The sequence below is a fragment of the Acanthaster planci genome, linkage group LG12, assembly GCF_054643075.1.
Source record: "Acanthaster planci isolate LZ-2023a linkage group LG12, COTS_SCS, whole genome shotgun sequence".
Taxonomy (NCBI): Eukaryota; Metazoa; Echinodermata; class Asteroidea; order Valvatida; family Acanthasteridae; genus Acanthaster; species Acanthaster planci.
In genome coordinates this window covers 3,047,278-3,067,388 of record NC_141788.1, presented here as the reverse complement: position 1 = coordinate 3,067,388, position 20,111 = coordinate 3,047,278, and the positions used below count along the sequence as shown (strand labels likewise).

Genomic DNA, 20,111 nt, shown 5'->3' with positions numbered 1-20,111 from the left:
CGGGGCCGATTCTTCTCTTGCACGCTGTGCAGAAAGTAGCTGTTCTTCTAGTTCTTCAGTCTTCCTACAGACGCTCTGCTCCCACTGCAGGTGATGACGTGCCAAAGCAAGCTCTTTCTCCCTTTCAGCAACCCTTATCTTGGGGAGGGCTGAGCTGTTAGCAGTGCTAATATGAGAACTTAAGCCGCTACTGGTGTGGCTGCGTGTACGGCTAGTAGTTTGGCTCCTGGTGTGCTTGCTTGACCGGTTGTTGAGGTGGGATGTGTCCCAGCATCCAGTCTGGCTCCCGGTGTGGGCACTGGAACGGGCACCGGCATAGGTACTGGCATAGCCACTAACTTGGTTGCCAGCATGGCCACCAGTTTGGTCACCGGCACAAAGATCGGCTTGGGCAGGTTCCTCACTCCGGCCAAATTGGCCCAGCCAGTGTATGGCAGGCTCAGATGGCTGAAGTGAAGCCGCTGATCTTGACATCGCAGCCCGCGTTGGTGTAGTCCGTTTGGATCTCGGAGCTCGTCTGGTGGTCCTGTGTTCAGCCATCATTCACACAATCCAGGAAAAACCACGAGGAAAAAGTTTACATGGCTGGCAAATCACGTCTAAGTCACCAGACCCGATGATTCTGACAGCATGAATCAAGAGTCCGGTATCATCCAATGTCCACGTGACCGAGACTGGGCAGGAGGAATTCCTCCATTTTTCCGGAAATAGCCGAAATATTCCGAAGTAGTCCCGTCTATATTCGGCATGTTCGGATGGTAGCCTACCGTTGATGTTTTGTTATTTCCGGCCAGGTAGCTACGCTAGCCCTTGAATATAAACTCCCAGCTGATGGCAGCGGTTGATCCAACAATATTTGACTGACATCAGGTGGGGACATAACTCCATGGACATACATGTATACAGAAAACACTGATTAGGGCGCCCTTATTAAATTCTATGGTTCTCATTTCTTTTACCACTTGAGATAAGGTCGGTCGGTCACAACCTGGGTCTCCACAAGACACCATAATCGAAACTATTTCCCTCGGCCTTCACTTCAGCCTCGGGAGATAGGACTCTGTAATTCTTCTTCCAAGAGATGCGCCAACTTCGAAGACTCGGGCACATTAAAATGAGAAGCAGTTGCAGTTTAAGAGGTGGGAGGAAAACCCTCGAGGAAGATTCTGGGTAAAACCCACGGAATTAGGTAGGGACTGAAAACCCAATCCACGTGGACCGGCGAGCCAGGAATCGAACCCGGACCGCACAAGTAGAAGGCACGGAAAGAACCACTACGCCAATCTGACTCTCACATTTAAATTTAAAGTAAATTTTACAGTTGTGCGTAAATACCACTTTCCAAAACTGAGTTCATGATTTTCCCTTCAAAGAGCCGTCGCACAAATGGAAAGCGTTCAAGAGTGACGGGTAGTAGCAAACTGCGAATTCGGACTTAGTCGGTTCGGAGCAAGTAATTTGAACGAGCATCGATTTGTCAGCTACAGGATCGTGTCTTGGTCGGGACAGGAAGGTGCGAACGACTAATATTTTTGTTGCTCTTGGTCATTTCTCCCTAGTTATCAATGCACAACTTGACGTTTGAGATCGAACCCCCGCGCCCGCCGGCTGGTCGGCACCATATTCGTAGTACTAGAACGAGTGTGCAAAATAATACAGCGCCCCCCAGCGGCGGTGTGGTTGTTGAAGGTGCAGTAATGGCCGCTCATCTTGGGGAGGTGTGAGTTGTAGTTGTACCCACTTGAATTTCCAAATTTCGATCCGGAATTCTGTCCGGTGATTTCTTAAGTCCAGCACTTACATTGACATTTTCATGCGGGAACTTTCAGAAGTGTCTGGAAACTGGTCTTTTTGCCGATGTCGTTTGATGAATGTGGCTTAGTAAGTGAAAATTCGTGGTGAGGACTTGGCTACATCAGGTGTTTTACTTGTACACGAAGGTACATGTACTCGGTCATTGTCGGTACATACATGTACAGTACTTCATAGGCCTAACGCGATGTACCCGGAGAACAACGTCTCTGCTCTGCTATTGCTGTCGACGTTGGTCTTGATCTTTTGACGAACTGAGTGCCAGTTATAGGCCTAATGCGAATTTGGAGCTATCCTGAAAGTTGTGAGACAAAATTGATGTGCCTGCTCTGCGAAAAACTTGTCTTGGTGTTCTGGTTCAATCCGACTCGAGTGCATTTTTAATTCAGTTTCAGTAGATCTTGTTGTAGACAGTTTGACTGGAGGAAACCGTTTTTGGCCTACGCCTACCTGCTACCAGCCTGCTTACCCATCAGGATAATACTTCTCCTGCTTGAAATCCAAGCCACAGAAACTGTTGTCATGCCTTTATTTCCAAAAAAGAAAGGTGAAAAGAAGCCAAAAGGGGGCCTCACGGAATACGAGCAGCAGCCCGATGTCGATCAGACAAACTCACGAGAGGCGTACCCAACAGCTCCCACTTCTGCCATGCCGCCGGTGGCCAATGGCAGTCAGGTACCTTCAGCCACACAGCCACAACAGCCGCCACGGAGGCTGGTGTTCTACACCCAGCTAGCCCACGGGAGCTCCACTGAACGGATTGAAGGTTTCACGAATGTCAGGGAGCTGTACGAGGAGATTGCCAAGGCATTCGACATAGCACCTTTAGATGTAAGCAACTAAGTTGTAATGAGTTATGACTTAATGAGTCGATGACTTGACTCAAGTCGGACTCAAGTCACCATTTGTGGTGACTTTACTGGACTCGAGTCCTTACATGTACATGTATAAAATGACTTGACTCGAGTCACTACAAGCAAATGACTCGACTCAACTTGGACCCTCATCAGAAGACCCAACTTAATTGAATAACCGAGTCCCCAAAATAAGAGCAAATTTCTTTACAAAAAAATATTTATAATGACTTACAGTGTTGGTTTATAATGTTCAAATCGTGTGTTATCAAGAGTAAGCCGTGGTGTGACCACGTGCAGTGACCTAAGGCTGCTAAAGCAGGTTTTTCGCTCTTGTTTTTTGTTGCAATGTGCTCAAATATTTGTGACTCGAATTAAATACTTGACTCAACATTTTTGCCTATTGACTCTACTCAAGTCACTACATGTACATGTATGTTACATTGACTCAACTCGACTCACGTCACAATCAGGCAGCACTCATGACAAAAATGCTCCGATGTGGATAGTGACATTGGCTGGATGGGAATTAACCACTTGCTGCAGGATGGTTTGAAAAATGCAGTGCACATAATCAGGACTTTTCCAAGATTTTCAGTTTTCAAAATTCTTCAAAAATTCATCATTTCAATTAATGGACGTTTACACCCACACGAATTACTGTCTGGTGGCCACTCTAGTCTGACAGACAAAATCTACTGACGCCCGAGTATTTCAGCCAGGCCTGCAGCCTCGTAAAAAGAGCCCAGATTGTGCAGTGTTACATAACTTTCTTTTCTTCACGAACCTGGCACAGTGCGCTGCTGACCTCTTTTCAACAGGGGCCAGATTAGCGTGCAGCGATGCTGTGTGGCTCATTGCTGCGGTGGTGGAGCACTTTTGTCCCCGGTGGTAATCCGCTCGCTCTAAATGCCTCAAACCGTGGTATACTATTTCAAAACAAGGCTGGATTACACATGTACATGTATCTGCATTATTGAGAGTAAAAAAATGTCGGTAATGCCCAGCAGCCTGCTGCCGGGCATTACCGAGCATCTTTTGTTCCGAGCATGGTCTTTTGTTACAAGGCCCAGTTCCCTTTGTCCCATTTCGGGTTCCCCGGCTCCGTATATACAGCCTACCCCCCCAGTACGTGCTCGAAAACGGGTCTCCCGGCAGTAAGTGGTTAGTGATCAAAATGTTTGGCGCGATCACAGGATCTGCATCATTGCACAATAGTGACCCGCTCTGCAAAAAGGTGTACTAAGTTGCGGAAAACCAAGAGAGTGTCTAAATTAAGTTTAATATTATCTCCAAAAGCATGTGTGATAAAATGAAATTATAATTTATATGAACATGCAAAGGCAAATAACTCCAAACATGCCAAAACGCAAAATGCCACCGGGATGAATTGTATATCAGATGAAAGTTTAGGATGTGAGCAATTTGATTATATAACTCAAATTCCCAAAAAATGTGACATAAAACACCTTTTTGCAGAGCCGGGCACAATTATGCTTCATTAGCGATCTATCCTGTGAAAATTCTGTGGACAAAAGAGTTCTGTGTCTGGCTGTCATGAATTTTGAGTTCACAAACACCTTTTTTGGTAACGGCTTGTTTTATTGTAGTGGATTTTGACAGAGAAAGGAGGTTCAGTACTTGCATACCTTTTTTAAACTTGTTTACAAAATTCGAAAATTGTGGGGACCAGACATGGAACCTCTTTCCATTGTGCATCCCACTGCCACCAATCAGTCGTCTTTCCTTTCTAATTCACAGCTGTGGGAAGATTCAAAAAGGGAAAGTAAAGTCAGAATTTCCCTTGGGATTGACCTACATGTAGAAGGCAGGTTCCACTGACCCATTAAGCACATTCACTAAATGAACCCACCAAAAACAGGGCATATTGGCTGTAACACACTGAACGTTATATTTTTATTACACGTATTTGCACCTGTATGCCGTTACTGCATGATAGGAATTGTTAATCCTAACTCCCCAGAGTGATTTACTAGGAACCATACCCATTCACACAAATTCCAACACCATATGGTAAACTGTGCACAAAAACTGTTGGACTCTGTTTATTTTGGGTATGCCTGAACCCATGTTAAAGCACAAGCAGTTTAGGGGTACAGTACCCAGTGCCATAAATTAACACACTTTACTGGTGTTCAATTCTGTGTGGTTAGGGAAGGTTAGGGTTAATAGGGTCTGATCCAAAGGAGTCAAATTACCATGTGACTGCATTCTTTCCCGAGATCAGCTATCGTTTACATACAGAGAGTCAGGTTGGTGCAGTGTTTCATCCCTCGCCTTCCACTTCTGGGGGCCTGGGTTCGAATCCGGCTTGGTCCATGTGTGGATTTGGTTTTCAGTCGCTACCTGAGTCTGTGGGTTTTCCCGAAACGTTTATCCGTGGTTTTCCTCCCACCTCTAAAACGGAACATTTCTTCCCTGTCTTCTTCACTTATTATCATCCTGCAATTGTTACGATTGTGCTGCTGGATGAACAGATAAATAAATAGGCAAGCATTTGGTTATTAACTGTGTGTTGCAAGCTTGACAGGCAGGCTCATTTTTCTCAAAAAGGACATGTACGTACATTGTAGGATAATCAATAGGATAATCCTACTTGTATGTCACAGCTCATATGGACCACGATCTACATGCAATAATGGTTTTTCGCACTGCTTTTGTGCACACTTGGTTGTGGGCCCTACAGATTGTCTTAAATGAATCGTCTGTCGTCACATTTTGCAGATCCTGTTCTGCACGCTCAACACCCACAAAGTGGACATGGAGAAGCTCCTGGGAGGTCAGATAGGCCTGGAGGATCTCATTGTGGCGCACGTGAAGGGGCCGACGAAGGCCATCGAGTGCCTGAAGTCGGACGCCTCGCTGGGGCTGACCATCACTGACAACGGGGCGGGCTACGCCTTCATCAAGCGCATCAAGGAGAACAGCGTCATGGAGGGTGTGGCCGAAGTGCTGGTGGGCGACCACATTGAGGCCATCAACGGGAAGAGCATGATCGGATCCCGCCACTTTGAAGTAGCCAAAGAGTTCAAGGACCTGCCCGTGGGCTTAAACTTCACTGTCAACTTGGTGGAACCCAAGAAGGCATTCAGTAAGTGCATACTTGTAGCACATGTAGAAATTGTACTTAAATCTAACTGACTGGTGGGATATTTTTGCATGACACAATCCTAAATCCTCTAAAATATCCAACTGACTAGGGAAATCAGTGGCTTAGTTTGAACGTTAATTTTTTCAAGTAGCCTCAAGCCCAATGGGAAGTCACAGTGGCTAGGATGTACCTTTCTCCACTTTTCCAACCCTTCAAAACTCACGGACGATTTTATCACAGCCCTATTTCCCACAGGAGTTCAAGACTCATAGCCAAAAGTGCTGTAAAAGGGAAGAAGTAGACAGCTGCTTAACTAAAGGCTCATTTAATGTGGGCGATTCACAATAGTGCGTCTCCAAGAATTTGCAACGCATTGGCCAATCATAGCGCGCACATTGGGTCGACAAATTTCGTGCACTGTGATTGGCCAGTGTGTTGCAAACTCTTGGAGGCGCACTGTTGTGAAATGCCCGTGTTGGAGTGACCTGAAATAGGCAAACCACGAAAGGCACAGGGTCCGACCTTTTGAGAACTTGGATTTGGACAAATACAGCAAAGATCTTAGTTTAATAAAACAACAAAATCCCCATAGGCCTGGGTTAAGCCTATAGGTAATTCAGTACTTGTAGATATAATCAGCGCTGTGCGAACACAACAAATTGACTGGCATGGCAACCATGCCAGTACATGTATTCGCAGAGATTAAGGTTGGGCAACCCCATTAACATCAACCCTACATGTACCTAATGCCGGCCCAAGGTACATTAACCGTAACCCTACATAATACTACAAATTACTACTTGTAGTAAAATGTAGTACTAAGCGCTGTCGCTTAGAAGAAGACACAGCCTTATTGTTTTCACAAGCCATAAAATACAATAGATAAGACAATGTACCATACAGTGCTGTGGCAATATGAATGCATGGCTTTATTGTTCTCTGTAATAGTAACAATGGAAGTAACCTAGCCAGAAGTAGTAATCTGTAGCGCTAGGTCCTTCAGGCTCAGACTATTACTTAGTATTTTGTAGTACTGTGTAATGTAAGCCAAAGAATATGCTTAGCGGTTAGGGTTAAGTTGCTTTTTCTCCGCCAGATATTGTTCTTCACCAAATTGTACACATGTACACACACAAGTAATGGACGGTGTAATATGGCTTGCATAGATCTTTATTCAATAAACAAATGATAAAATTTGTTAAAGACACAATCTGAAAATGTGCTGTAAATGTACACATATTCATGTACTTGTATGTGTATACATGTATGTACCTTCATGATGCTTTATTTGACAATATGCATCATTTCTAAGAACTAGTACTTTGGTCTTGCCAGGGGAGGTGCCTGTAGCAGCATGAATAGTCATGATTGATCTTCAATGATTCAAACCGACCCTGGATGAGGATATTAACATGCAGATGTGTCTTCCTTATTTCCACTGGTGCAGACCATTTTGTTTTCCTTGACTGTTTAATTTCTGACTATTCTGTAAATAACTGGAAACTTAGACAAGGCAGTTTTGTTCATGTATTCCAACTACGACTGACTATTTTCCATTTTAGATTTACATGTAAACTGCAAGCGTTATGGAGGTTACATGTACCAGGTTGTTATGAAATACCGGTAGGTCCCAAAGATTGGAAAATAGGCATTGCGCCACATGATTGTTTCATGATCACTTTTAGGGAAGCAATTTTTGTGTCCTGTATTTTCATAGTTTCCATTTCTTTTCTGGGCTTGTACGCAGGGCTATTAAAGGTATTTGTTTTGTATGAAGTACATGTACACTGTAAATGTAAAAATGGCAAGGTGTGTTCTTACGACGTCTAAGATTTTAAAAATGTGATGGAAAAACCAAAATTCTTCATTGATACTGTTTTTTTTTTAGAATCAGCACAGAAATGACAATACCCCAACAAGCGTGAAATCTAGCTAACATTTGTATTGCCTCGCACACGGCTCTGCCGAAGACCTCAAAATGTCACTCATTAAGGAGCACACATTGAATCTAATTTGTTCCCTCGGGCAATGAGATGGCATCATAGTACACATGTACAGTGCTGCCTTCTGTCTCTTGTGAATTCAACCTTAAACCCTGCCTGTTACAATCAGCAGGTTTAGGCCACCAATCCCTGATTAATTGTGCGGGTTTCCTTCCAAACAATTTCTCCTGGGGTTCCCTCCCACTCAGTGTTGAATTACATAGGTATATGTAAGTGTTGGCATTTTAAATTTTAGCCCCAAATTGAAAACAGGCTTACCAAATACACACGCACAGGTATTGCTGGCTTTTAGGGACGTCCAAAACACCCCTCCCCCAACCACCCATATGGTTTTAAAGTTACCCTCACCATACGGTCCACCTTCAAGATCCCCTCGGTTTTCTGTGTTGTCTTTTCTGAGAGGATTCTTGTCTCATGCTAAAAAAATGTTATAACATCTTTATCTCACAAGGCAATTTCTTCTCTTTTGTTCTTGCTTTCTTCCCTTCCCCTTGTATAACTTTGGCACTCCACTACGTCCGTGAAAAGAAAAATTAGGGATTGGGACAATTCAAGGGAACCTTCCAATTTATTTTAAGACCACAATAAAGATGGCTCGTGTTCCTTATTTACGGAGTAACTCCTAGTGTACATTACATCAAGATCATGGATACATGTAAATACATACCCATGTACATGGAGCCTGTTACCGGTACATGTAAACTGGTACTGTGCATGTGTGCTCTGGCAATTTGGTTACCTGGACAAAATGTAGTTCATGCATACATGTAGACACAATGCACCATGTAAATATGTGTACAGCAATGTACATGTACACTGTCCCAGACTGGGTTACTAAAAGGAATGTAAAAATTATGAGTACAAAGTTCAGTTGGCCATGAATTGATAACAGAAGTTTATATTCAAATACAGTGTGAACTCTGTGGTTTACTGTAATTGAATTGAATCTGGAAACAGTTCATTTTTTTAGATTTTGGTACCTGAAGGGACAGGTTGGATACAAGAACTGATTGTACAGTACGCTCTTGCACGGTACAGTGTATGAGCTTGATTTGTACAAAGATATTCGGGATGAATATGAAAACAATTCTAACAAATTTCTTGAAGACAGAGATGGACTATGAAAAAAAGTCTTAGCGCTGCTTCTCTGATGACGGACAAAGTGGATTGTGTTTAGTATGACGTACAATATATGGGCAGATTTGATATACTAGTACGTACATGTACATACATGAACATGTACATACAATATAAATACATGTACATACATACATGTATTAGCATAGTTACACGTACATTGTACATGTGCGTCTTGTGTGGGTCCACTCACTGAGCTACGTGTAGATAAATATATGCACAAACATGTGGTCGTATGTGTTCTTATACATGTCCCTCCATTCTGTCCATGATTATTCATCTACATGTACATGTACATCGACAATCCATCTTCATCACGTGCTCTGCTGTTGAACACTACAATGTAAATGCGCATAAGTTGCATTTGTAAAGACGGTACCAGTACACGTACAGTATACCTGTACACCTGTCAGTTGTGCACAGTGCTTGTACGGTATTTATTGGAGATTCTGAGACCAGATGCCACGGTGGCTATGCAAATAGACTGACTATTATTGTGAATAATATATTCTTACAAAGCAGGATAGAGTGTGCCGGTACTGCTTTCACATGAATTGGCATTTGCAGATGCGCAAACAAAATCTGGTAGGGGTTGCAGTAGCCACTGCTTGATTTTGATGACTTAGAATTAGGATGGGAATTGACTCATGCACATCATTAAGCTGGAACAATAAAGCCTCTTAATGGGACATACAAGTACATGTAGGCTATTCAAATATCTCACACATGTACATGTACGTAACTGGACAAGTAACCAACCAGTAATGCATAATGAAGTGTGCATGTACTTGCACAATACTTGTAAATGTGGGTCATTCTATGAAGTCAGGATCCCTGTTATCCCTGACCTGTGTAATTTGACAGATTGATTTCAAACTACGGTACAAGCATTTCTATTTGCTTGACAGTTAATTTGCATTAATTCGTCACTCTTGGAAAAATTAGAGCATGTGTTCTGAACTCGCAAAGTAGTCCATGTAACGGTACGTGTCAGACAGGAGAGGGACACAGAAAAAAATCGGACCCCTAATTCACACCGGTAGAATGATCCATGTATACAGGGATCATTCCTGTGTACCATTACGCACTGGGACAATCAGGAATGTACATGTACATGCATGTAAGTATGCCAAACTGTGTTAAACCTCAATTGTCTTACCCAAAACAGGCTAAATTAGGCAATTTTTATGTTTGACAATTCTTCTTTCAAGATTACTGATTATTTTTATACTTGGAAGTAATCCGAAGTTGGAAATGTGCACAGGGCAGTGTTCCTTTAGCAGGGTTCAGCGTAACCTTGACTCTTGCACAAATTGATTGTACTCCCCCCCCCCGGAATTGATTATCCTATCAATGGATGTATTCAAAGGCAAATCAAGTCTGGACGGAGTGCAATAAATTGGCGCAAGTTTCAAGATTGCTACAACATTACGCATGAAGAATGATGAAAAGCAACACCTCACGTGATCTCTGTTTTTGTGTGCAGCCAAAATCGCGCCCCGTTCGGCCACCCCGGTAATGGCCCCGCCAGTGGCCGCCACGCCAACCGAGAACCAGGTGAAGACGGGTAGGGAGACATTGCGGTTACACAGCAAGGGGCCGGCTGAGATAGTCAAGGAAGAGGTGAGTTCAGCTTTGGATTTCAAACTTCTCGGATTTTTTTCCTGGAAATTTGATGCTCATCGTCCTGCAAGGCCTCATACATACATTTCTGCTTCAAATGGAGAGTCGGGGTAAGGCTGAATGAAGCTGTTTTTAACAGTAGATACTTTTCACTGGTGCATGCAAGCATGCTGCTCTCTCCGAGGATGCTTCTGGCAACTAAATGCCTCATTCTCAAATAGTGGAAAGGAAATGCAAAGCATTGTGGGCAACGTACTGCCAGGATCATTGCAAGCACAGTTGTGGCAAATGTGCCCATGCATGATGTGCATGCAGACATGGCCAACAAATATACAAAATCTGTCCCATGAGAGCTAAATAACAAATAGCTGTCACCAGAGCCCTTGATGGGAATGTGATTTGTTGAGTATTTTTTATTGATTCCAGAATTTAGTCTTCTCTACCTAAGATTGTGACATTTTAGAAGTCTTGTCAGTTGTGTTTTGTTACCTTTTGGTACAGTGCTTTGAACACAAATAATAGGTGCAATGTTGGTGTAATTGTAGACATTTACGAGAGAATTCAGACACCCCGTAAATTCACAGTTTTTCATTGTCCTAACTTCTTTGTTAAGTTTTTAAAGCCACATCTTCCATGTGTGCATATCTTGTATGTCATCTTTGCACACCACTTGTGAGTCTTACAGGAAGATTGCCATCCGTCAAATATTTCTGTCAAAAGAAGAGCCATGGTCTCCGTCACAGGAATGTAACTGAAAGATGGCGTGCTTTGTTTATGTGACTTTTATGGACTGCTGCTATAAAATCCCATTCTGTCTGTCTCTCTTTTATACGGTAACTCAGGATTTCCAGATCTGTGAATGGACGGCGGTTCACCGACTTCCAAAAAGCTTGCTGGTTGACAATTGTCCCGGTTCATTCTCCCATGAGTCAATGAATAGCCCATTACCGCGGCATACTGTATATTATGGACATGAATTTTGGGGCAATTTATTTCCTCATATCTTGGCTTGGTGTCTCTACATTTTCATGTGTCACAATGGACATTTACACAAGTTGTATGCATGTACATTTTGTTCAGTCAGACATGTGCTGTGTGTCTAGATGTACTTACTGGTCCAGGGGTAATTCCGGAAATTAAGGATCCCTTTTTTTTTCGTATCCCTGCCACATCTGACATATGATTTTGTAAGTTCAAAACACATTTTCTAATTTCCAGGAGTGATGAATTAATGCAAATTACCTGCCAAACAAATAGTAATAGTTTGAAATCAATGCAGGTGATATTTCCATTGCAAATACCAAAGGTCAGATGTAACAGGGGCCCCTAATTTCTGGAAAATTTTACCCACATGTATTTCAGGAAATTACAAATGATTCAACCAATTTGAAGTTCAGTAGTACATGTATGTACATGTAAACATGTAACAGTAGTCACATAGATTACATGTACATACACTACATGTATACAGAACACCATTTTTCATATAATAATAAAAATAATGTATTCTTGATATACATGTAGCATCTTACCGGTACATTAAAAATCTCAAACCCTGTACGAGAGAATCACAAACATGTAAATAAAAACCAACTGACAATTAATATACCTTAAGCCTAACAGTCCTCAATCCTCCAACAGGTGAAGGATTGAGGACTGTTAGGGTTAAGCATTAAGAAAAATGTATGTACTGTGACTCACAAAAATGAATATCTTTAGTAACATTTGCAGAAATCCTATTCAGTTCAATTCACAATCACATTATTCAATTCATTTCCGCATTCACATCATTATTAAATTCAAATAACTAATTACTGAATCGGTGTGAAACATTAAGAATAATGTCTCCTAAGAAATTTCTTAAGTTGCTTCCTAAAACTTCCATTATTACCATTGCTTCTTAAAATTAGTGCAATATGGGTAACAGACATCTTCGCTTTACATTCCAGTACCACTCCTCCTTGTGGTTGTCTGCCTTTGACATTTTAACCAGCTTCTCCCCTCTTCATCACTTTTCCTCGTTCCTTTCCAGCCCAACAAATTTGAGACCATTGCAGCCACTAAGTGTGACGATCTGCTTGAAAGCTACATCGGGATCCGGGATGAAACCCTCGGTATGTTCCAGTTTAATTTGGCCTCAGAAATCTTTTCTATTAAGAATGCAACTCTTCCTCAGATCAGCTTGTCCCCATTTTCACTTCTCGTGTGTGTTATTGCAAATTGGAAAACACTGTGTTAAAGTCTGGGATTTCATAGTTTTTCATAGAATTTCATAGTTTTTCATAGAATTTCATAGTTTTCTTCTGAATTCCCAGTTGCAAGCCTGTTCTGGGTATGTACATGTATGACTCTGTCCTGATATGCTTGTAAATGGAATGAATTCCGGAGTGGTTTAGTTTGTGTATAAAACTAATTTCCATTTAAGAGTTAAAGTGAAAGTAATATTCGCTTAGTCCAGTTTTGACTAAAGGGGAATTAAAAAGTTTATTCCAAACAAATGTTGTGCGCTGATTTATATTTTCGAAAAACAAGGTTAAAACAAAATATTGAAAATACAAATCACATGTAAGAAAAAACAGTTGTAAAATGTGCATGTAATTAAATATTCTGAATGAGATAAAATGGAGTAATTAAACAAGGGTAGCAGAGTGAATGATTCAAACAATTTGTGGGATCACATAATTTTGATATCTGCGTATACATGTATGACAGCAAGGAACCACAAGCCCCCAATTGTTTCATTCTAGTGATAGCCGGCATTTGCTGGTTCACGTGGAGAGCAGGTTTTAGACCCTTCAAGGATTGATAAAAATGCGTTATCTGCAGCATCGAGGGATGCACATGACTAGTCTTCCTCACTGCAGAACCAGTTTTGATCGTTTACAGTTTCACGGGCCATGTAAGCTCTAGGCCTGAATTCTACCTGCGTTTGTAAAGCAAGTTCACTGTGTTTTCTGTGAATTCATTTGGAAATACTGAATTGTCTCTGCTGTGTTTGCGTGAGGTTGGTTTCAGAGCCTTCTAGCGACCATATTTGGGGTGGGTTGATGGACTGGTTTCAGTTTTGGGCAGTTCTGAAATGTTTTCAAAGTGTCTGTCACAGCAAGGTCATTTTGAATGAAGGGTGCCTATGTCAGGTCCCAGCACAATCACAGAGATCTCAAACAAAATGGTTTCGAGTCGGCTCACTGATAACACACTCTGCCGTGTTTTTGTTTTTTTTATACCGTTTATCTTCAACCACTGCTGCTTGTACTTTGCCTTTTGATGTCAAAAGGTCAGGTTTCTTTCTAGTCTGTGATAGGCCTACCTGTAATTTACTGAATACATGTGCAATAAAAACCCGCACTGCAGGTGCAGTGCATTGGCAGATCTAGAACCTCCTTTTGGGGGGGGGTGTGGGATGTGGAAGGGAATGGGAAATGTCTTCATATTATTTAATTCATATTGTTCTTCATTTTATGGCCTTTCTGAGGAGTGAAGCTGAATTTTCCGGCTTTTTACCTGCTTTTTGAGGGAAGCAAATTAGTTCCCAGACTTCCTTTAAAACACATTCTCATATTTCCTTTGCCCCTTGCCCTGTTGCCCAAGTCACTGTCAGAGATGTAGCTTAGAACATTAGATCATTTTTTGTGGCATGATTCGTGGATCTTTGTAAAGGTCTTGGATGGTACGCAGTTTTAATACAGCTGTTTGACCTCGTGCTAAGCATTGCCATTTGTGGTGAAAAAAGCCAAAATAGTAACTGTTCTTGATGAACACCGACCGTACATGTACATACGTGTATGTGTAGCCCTATTTACTCCATTTTACCCTCCAAGTTCTGTTCCTTTCCCTCTACATATTCAGTCAAAGCCTCATAGAAATTACAGTTTGAAGCCTAAACTTCCTGTGATGAGGCCAGCCTGTACCATTCACACGTGAAGCTCGTATACACGCATTTAACTGTCCTCAGGGTTTGAAGTTCACACACTGGACCGCTGGACCATGTCCATTGACATTGATGTCAGTCTCATGGCAGCCAGTGACTACACAAGTGCAGTGGTCTATCATTTTTGACCATTGTTATTCTTGGCTGAATAACACTGGCGAACCTGTAAAAAGTTAATTGTACAAACTGGAACCTTTTTGGCAGCACTCGTGCATGGCCAGTGTTGGTGTGATTTGTTCATCTCATGTGAGAGCAGGTTAAAAATCTTACATTCATCCAGTTTAATAGACAAAAAACAGCTGTAAAGCTGGTGAAAACGTTGCATGGGTCTTGAAAAAATGGTTTGGGTCCAGTTAATTTTATTAGTTGATTGTGTGCACAAGATTTGATCTTTTTTGGGGGGGGTCAGTAGAACACACAAGTCTTTTGAGCACAGCAGCAACCAGATTTACCAAATTTGCATTCTGCAACTTTTCTGTCAGTCACAAGAAAAATGGAATTTTTTTCATTTGCGTGAGAGTTGAAGGATATAAAATACCTTGAAATGTGGTGCTTTCCGTAGTTTTTTTTTAACAGTTTCAGCTACATGTGCTGCAGATCTGGTCAAGAACATTTCGTAAATTTTACTGGTGTCTGTCATGATTTTTTGCTTGAAATACTTGGCAAATTCCTTATCATGAAAGGACCCCTGCCAAGTCTTGATGTGTGGGTGCATAGTGAGCTGGCTTATTGAGTATGTGGGGGCAAAAGAGCTTCACCAATCCTGCCTGCGAGTTGGACTGATGTCTTGTGTCTTTTTACAGCGGAGACTCTGGTGGGGTTATTCAAAGGCAAGTCAGACTTTTCGGACTTTATGGCGGCGGTGGAAGAACAGCTCGGAGAGCTGGAATTCCCGGAGGAATTCATCTTTGACCTCTGGGGCATGATGGGAGATGTGAAAGATGGCCGGATATGAATGCTACCGTTTCCACCAACAGTTAAAATTTGAAGGAGGTGGGTAAAAAGTTGTATTGAAGTTGGTTTGTCCATTTTGCTCGGATGTGTATCCGTCTGTATCTGTTTTTTAGTCACTTTTGCAATTATCTCTGGCCCGTTGTCATGGCACTTATACATGTACATGTACATTTTGTAAATACAAAATGTTAGAAATTGTATTCACACTTTATTTCACTTTTGTCCCGCAGGAAAGGAAGCAAAAGTCCGTCTCTTTTTTATTTGAGTACAAGGAATCAAGAGTCTCGACTACCAATGAAAAAATTATTTGTATATTTGTAATTGTCAATCAACGGCATTTGCCGCAAGGGTCTCAAGTACATGTAATTTTAGTATTTTCTTGTTGGTGATACTTTTCTTTAAATTCATACATGTTAATTAAGCTTTTTCACCTTCCGCCGAGCCAGTTTGAGGAATTTCAAGGAGCAGCATACATGTTGCTGATGTCAATTCAAGATTGTAGTTAAAAGTTCTTATCCCAGCATGGAGTTTTTACACTCTTCCTTGTTCGGTCTCTTTATACGGAAGTTTACCAAGTGGGCCACATTAAATCTAAAACAAGTGACTAGAGACCAACGTTTATGCCCCAAGGAGAATCTTTTTTATTCGCTCTCTTTGCAGTTAAATGTCTCGCCCACCATTGAAATGAAGTCACAAGTTCAATCCTACCAGTTTGATTGATGTTGATTTATTTATTTGATAATATGAAAAGGAACAAGGTGCACTGTGGTACATGCTAATCTTTTATGCAATTTAAGCAAATGTAATAAGCTTTTTCTGAGTTGACTTTGACCCAAATCTGGTAAACTGAGTTCTTTAATTCACGTGAACAGTACAACTTGAATCCTCCTCACTAAAACCACTGTTGCTATACCTCGTGATTCCAGGCAAGCTTTTGCTTAGTTACAGAAGAGACGCCTTGCAACAATACACTGTTCTCAATGGAAAAGAAGGGCACAAAGGAACCAGTCCTTTACAGAGATGGTGGTCTCTATGCAAAAGCTTACCCCAAATCACGAAGTATAGCAACAGTGTCCTTAGTCTGGGGAATTCAAATCGTTATGTTCATGTGCAGTCGGATAACTCAGTGCACCAGATTTTATTCAAATTTAAGTCGCAAATGGCTTATTCCATGATCTGTAGGCATCTGTCTTTTTTAATGGTTCATGACTCTCAATGTCTGTATTTTTTAGTGTGTACTCAGGTGATTTGTGTTCATTCTTCAGACATTGTCTTGTAGTACTTCACATTCCAGAACTTTTACAGAGTCTGCGGAACTGAACGCACAGTGCATGTATGAAGCACAGTGACTGTAATTTCAATGCTGACACAGTCATTCAAGGCGAGTGCAGAAAGAATTGTCTGTTTGTGGCATGCACTTCCTATTTTAGACAGTGTGAGAAATGAAAGCACAATTTCAATGTAGTGGATTGTTTTTTTATCTGACGGTGCCAGTGTTTGGTGCGAAGGTTATGAAATTCAGCAGTGTTTTTATTCCCACGTGGCTGGCAGTAGCTTGAAGAGGCCCATCCAGTGCAAATGAGTGATTTCCCCTTGAGGATTCTGCTTGCATTCAGTACTTGTAGATACAGTGCAAAGGAGGTTTAAAACATTACCTTGCAAAAAAGTGTGTTTAGCAGTTGATCTAGTGAGGTTGTCTGACCTGTGTCAAGGTTTGATATGCAAGTAATGAATCTAGAAACAGAGTTTCTTGACCCTCCGTTGAAAACAAATGTGGGCAAAGTAACTTTTTTGTAATCAAACTATTTTTTTTTTTGGAGAATTTGTCACAATTGGGCAAATTTCATTAAGTGGCCCCAAAAATTTCAGACAGTCAGGTCCGTTGCATGTATTTTGAGAAATCTAATTATGGACGAGGGCAAAATCCGAAGTGGCCAGGAAATATCAAATGTACGTGCATTATTCAAGCAAATAAGAATTTTCTTAAAGGCCAAGCCGGCTGGGGTTTTCTAAAGTCTGTGAGAGCACTTAAAATGATTCACGTGCCTTACTGTGTCTGCACGGTACATGTATATGCAATGTGTGATCATGTTGAACTGTATAACTGTCATGTGCTCTGTCAAAATGTGAGTTTTGTTGCGAGCTGGATATGTGTGTCCACTGTCAAATCGAAATTTCTGTGCATACAAAATGTAACAACCCCTTTGATTGTTAGATTCAGGTGTACATGTAAGAGGTGAGTGTCAAATGATAGACCAAGTCAGCAATCACAGTCAGACATGTTTGCTGTGGTGCTACCCTGCTAACGTGCTTACGTCTGGCACATGTAATTGTCTGTTTGACCAATAGGGATGCTGTGACTTTCCAAAATGCATGCTTCTCTCAATTTCATGTACCGCAGCATAATACAAGTCTTGTTTATCAGTTAGCCATCTTGAATCAAGAGCAAGGCATTTCCTGTAAAACTGTCTAAAAGTGTGATATGTATGGGAACGAAGATGACGCATTAGGGGCAAATTAGAGGTTTACCATCTGTGTCTTCTGAGAGGTAGTTCCAAATTATGAATAAAAAGTCATGTCACCTCTCTTTGTCTGAATGAAAAATATTTATCAAAGTGATGCTATTCCTGTCATTGTAGCGATGTAGTCAGGCTCCTTCTCACTGCAGAGCATTCAGTAAATGAAGTGTGTTTGGGAAGCATGGTCCAAAATGGCCATCTTAGGAGCAAAGCCCATGACATTGTCAACTTATCAAGTGTTCTGCTGCACTGTTCTTACTGGCTTAAGCAGAGCAAATTAGAGGAGTGCCGTGAAGCCAGAGGCACCATCCAGATGCTGTTCCTGGAGCAAAAGAAAGCAAACATGAGGCTGTGCCGCGCGGTACAGAACAGAGGATTACTTCAGAGATTTTGCCACGTGTGTGTTTTACTCTGGGCTATCCGCCCCGAGTTGAAGTGCACCCCCAAGCGGCAAAAGAAAGACAGATGGTAGTAAGTTTTTCAAAAAGGTTCTTGCACGTGTTCTGCATGTACACAAAGACCATACATGAAGCGATAAATTTGTTACGCGTACTCAGCGTGCTCCATGTCAATGATCGCCATAAACGCGTGCCGATGCAGATTAATTAAAAGCAAAGAGACAAAACTTTGAAAGGGGTTTGAAGGGTTGAGATTAGGAGGATAGAGTGGCAGTATGGTATCTTGACTCATTCTGATTGCTCAGTTAATTAAGAGGTACCACCCTAATGATGTCAGCTTTACTTTCAGTGTTTGTTTTTGGCTTTGATTTTGTGCAATTAGAAATTCAAATCTCGTATTTTTATGATTGAAGGTGGTTATGATTGTCTAAATTGTTTAACCATTCAGTTATTAGTGAATTTTACCAGGTAATCAGTGCTTTCCACAGTGGAGTGATATAGTGGCCGATTATTTTTTAAAAACTTAACAGTAACTACATGATTTTGTCTTTCTTCAAATAGCCAGTACAGTGTAGATAGAGTACTTGTAATTGAACCATTATATTTGTTTAGATGCATACATTTAGTGTGGAAATAATGTTATTTAATCATCAGGTGATGTGGAAACACATGTATACTTTACCTTATTTGTTCCACGGAGGCCGTGTACTTGCATTTAAGAATTCTTTTTTTTTGTTTGCGCGGTTGACGTATTAACACGTCGTGCTTTGTTGGGCCAAAGCACAGTTGCAAGGTTGAAGAATGTGGGTAAAATCCGCCTTTTTAAAATCCGCAGCTTTTTCGGGTAAGAAAATCTGACGTTGACTGGTTAACCTACATCTATAGGTACATGTATTCATTGCATTGTGACCACATTAAAAATGGATGCTGTAGCTAAAAATCCAACGAGATTAAACCAAGGAGACCTTGTAACAGCAGTGGCAGTGCACCAAACTCATTTGCATTCTTCAACCCGTGGCGCAGGTGCATTTGGCAAATTGGAGCACCCTATTGGTCAAAGGCATTGCACATGCACGTTTCACTTTTCCAAGAGTGCGAGGCCCACTGCAGTATTGTCTTACCGAATCAGTTTACACTTTAGTGGCCCACCCAGAATCTAACACAACCATTCTCCTGAATTGGAATATTTCAGTGTCTCTCTCAGACAGTGGGAGAAGGAACTGTTTTTTTGTGAGTAGAAAAATCAAAATTCCATTCCATTCTACTTCTCGTGTGTTGTCATGGCAATGGAGTTGTCGCTTTAGGACCAGAGCCTCCATCACTAAGCGATAAGGGACCACTATTATGCACTTTTTCTTTCAATAATGCTAATTGTAAATCATATTCTGAGAGGTGTCTTCACAGTGGTGTCTATTTTTGAGATTCATAACCAAATGATTTGAGTAATTTTATGTATTCTCGTTTGATGGGTATCGAAGTGATGTCTAATTCAACACGCCTAATTTTCACTCTGGAAAAAAATTACTAATGAACTGTGTTTGTATATAATCAGGAAAGTATTCGGATGGAAGAAAAATGTATTTTCAAGATGAAATAAAAATGTGCTACTGGTAATGAGGATATTACGTGTATGTGGTGTCTAGATTGTTCAGTGTGCTGTTTTCAGGGTTTTAAATCCTAGAGGCTTTTTAAACCCAATGACACAGAGGACCGGGTGGTGATTGAACCTTGGCTGTCAGAGCTGGAAGACCTGGGAACTGGGGGGGCA

General features: G+C 41.4%; 1 protein-coding gene across 1 annotated transcript; it reads left to right on the top strand.

Annotated features, from left to right (window-relative positions):
- Window positions 1-1,663: 1,663 nt before the first annotated feature.
- LOC110977468 (PDZ domain-containing protein GIPC3-like) lies at window positions 1,664-19,961 on the top strand. Its single transcript, XM_022231648.2, has 6 exons — window positions 1,664-2,643; window positions 5,412-5,778; window positions 10,405-10,541; window positions 12,574-12,655; window positions 15,276-15,465; window positions 15,657-19,961. The coding sequence occupies exons 1-5, from the start codon at window positions 2,335-2,337 to the stop codon at window positions 15,425-15,427; spliced, it is 1,047 nt and encodes a 348-aa protein (XP_022087340.2). The 5' UTR covers window positions 1,664-2,334; the 3' UTR covers window positions 15,428-15,465; window positions 15,657-19,961.
- Window positions 19,962-20,111: the final 150 nt, after the last annotated feature.